This window comes from Aplysia californica, unplaced genomic scaffold (genome assembly GCF_000002075.1).
Source record: "Aplysia californica isolate F4 #8 unplaced genomic scaffold, AplCal3.0 scaffold00223, whole genome shotgun sequence".
NCBI lineage: Eukaryota > Metazoa > Mollusca > Gastropoda > Aplysiida > Aplysiidae > Aplysia > Aplysia californica.
Window position 1 is genome coordinate 6,053 of NW_004797493.1, and position 1,464 is coordinate 7,516.

Genomic DNA, 1,464 nt, shown 5'->3' on the forward strand with positions numbered 1-1,464 from the left:
GTTCCAACTGTCCAGTAGATCAAACAGACAGACAGGACACAAAGATGTTCCAACTGACCAGTAGATCAAACAGACAGACAGGACCTAAAGATGTCCCAACTGTCCAAGGATTGACTCTCAGTATCCGGCCAGCCGATTCCCAGATTGTACACAGCCAATTTGTGGGTGGTTAGCGGGTGTTCTAGTGTGGGTTCTTTCCAATCAATCATCTGTCATCTTTATTATTTCTTCCGTCTTTTCTTTGTAAGTTACCCTCCACGGTTGTGTGTTGAAGATTTCGTAAAACTTTGTTTTGAAACTAAACAAAGCCACCAGTTTTGTCATCCAAAGTCTCAGCATCACAAACTTCCTTATCTCTCTACTCCCATAACCTGTTGTCACCTATAGAGAGCCATAGACCCTCCCATAACCTGTTGTCACCTATAGAGAGCCATAGACCCTCCCATAACCTGATGTAATCTGTTTGCTTAAAACAAAGAGCAATCTGGGTAGACATGAATGCTCCATGCAATAAACTTACAGTCTGATTATATCATTAAATAGATAGAAGAATTTTCTGGGGAGTCATAGACTTCTGTTACGTGGGTAAACATTATAGCCAAGATATTGTGGATGTGTCAGGGAATCGTAGACTTCTGTTAAGTGGGTAAACATTATAGCCAAGATATTGTGGATGTGTCAGGGAATCGTAGACTTCTGTCAGCAAACAACAGATTAATGCCATGTGTCAGCGGAACTGGCTCGCCGTGTAGCCAGAGTCAAACCATTATAGGAGATAATTGTTCACAGTGCACACAGGTCTCTCTTGTCTTTCATCTTGTGTAGAGTTATGATGATGTACACAGGTCTCTCTCTTGTCTTCAGTGTGGTGTAGAGTTATGATGATGAAATCAGGTCTCTCTCTTGTCTTCAGTGTGGTGTAGAGTTACGACGAAGTAATCAGGTCTCTCTCTTGTCTCATTTTCTCTCCAGTGTCGTTTAGAGTTATGATGATGCTTGCAGGGATCTCTCTAGTCTCATTTCCTCCGTGTGGTGTCGAGTCATGATGATGCAGTCAGGGAGCAGAAGGTGAGTCCGGCAGCGGTCAGTCGAAGAGGAAGTCGTCTTTGATTCGGCGGCATAGGCAGATGGCGAACACCATTCCCATAATCTGGACAGAGAAGGGGAGGGAGGGGCGGGGGGTCTTATGTCAGTGATTGTGATATGTCAGTGATTGTGATATGTCAGTGATTGTGATATGTCAGTGATTGTGATACATATGTCAGTGATTGTGATTTGTCAGTGATTGTGATTTGTCAGTGATTGTGATATGTCAGTGATTGTGATACATATGTCAGTGATTGTGATATGTCAGTGATTGTGATTTGTCAGTGATTGTGATTTGTCAGTGATTGTGATACATATGTCAGTGATTGTGATATGTCAGTGATTGTGATTTGTCAGTGATTGTGATTTGTCAGTGAT

The 1,464-nt window shown here is 42.4% G+C and overlaps 1 protein-coding gene across 1 annotated transcript; it reads right to left on the minus strand.

Annotated features, from left to right (window-relative positions):
- Positions 1–217: 217 nt before the first annotated feature.
- Positions 218–1,151, minus strand: LOC106011950 (CD82 antigen; the record flags this gene model as incomplete). The annotated part of the gene is given in 2 exon segments (XM_013083291.2): positions 218–410; positions 450–1,151. A coding segment is annotated over 1 exon segment (67 nt), but the record flags the coding sequence as incomplete, so codon positions are not given.
- Between the last annotated feature and the right edge of the window lie 313 nt (positions 1,152–1,464).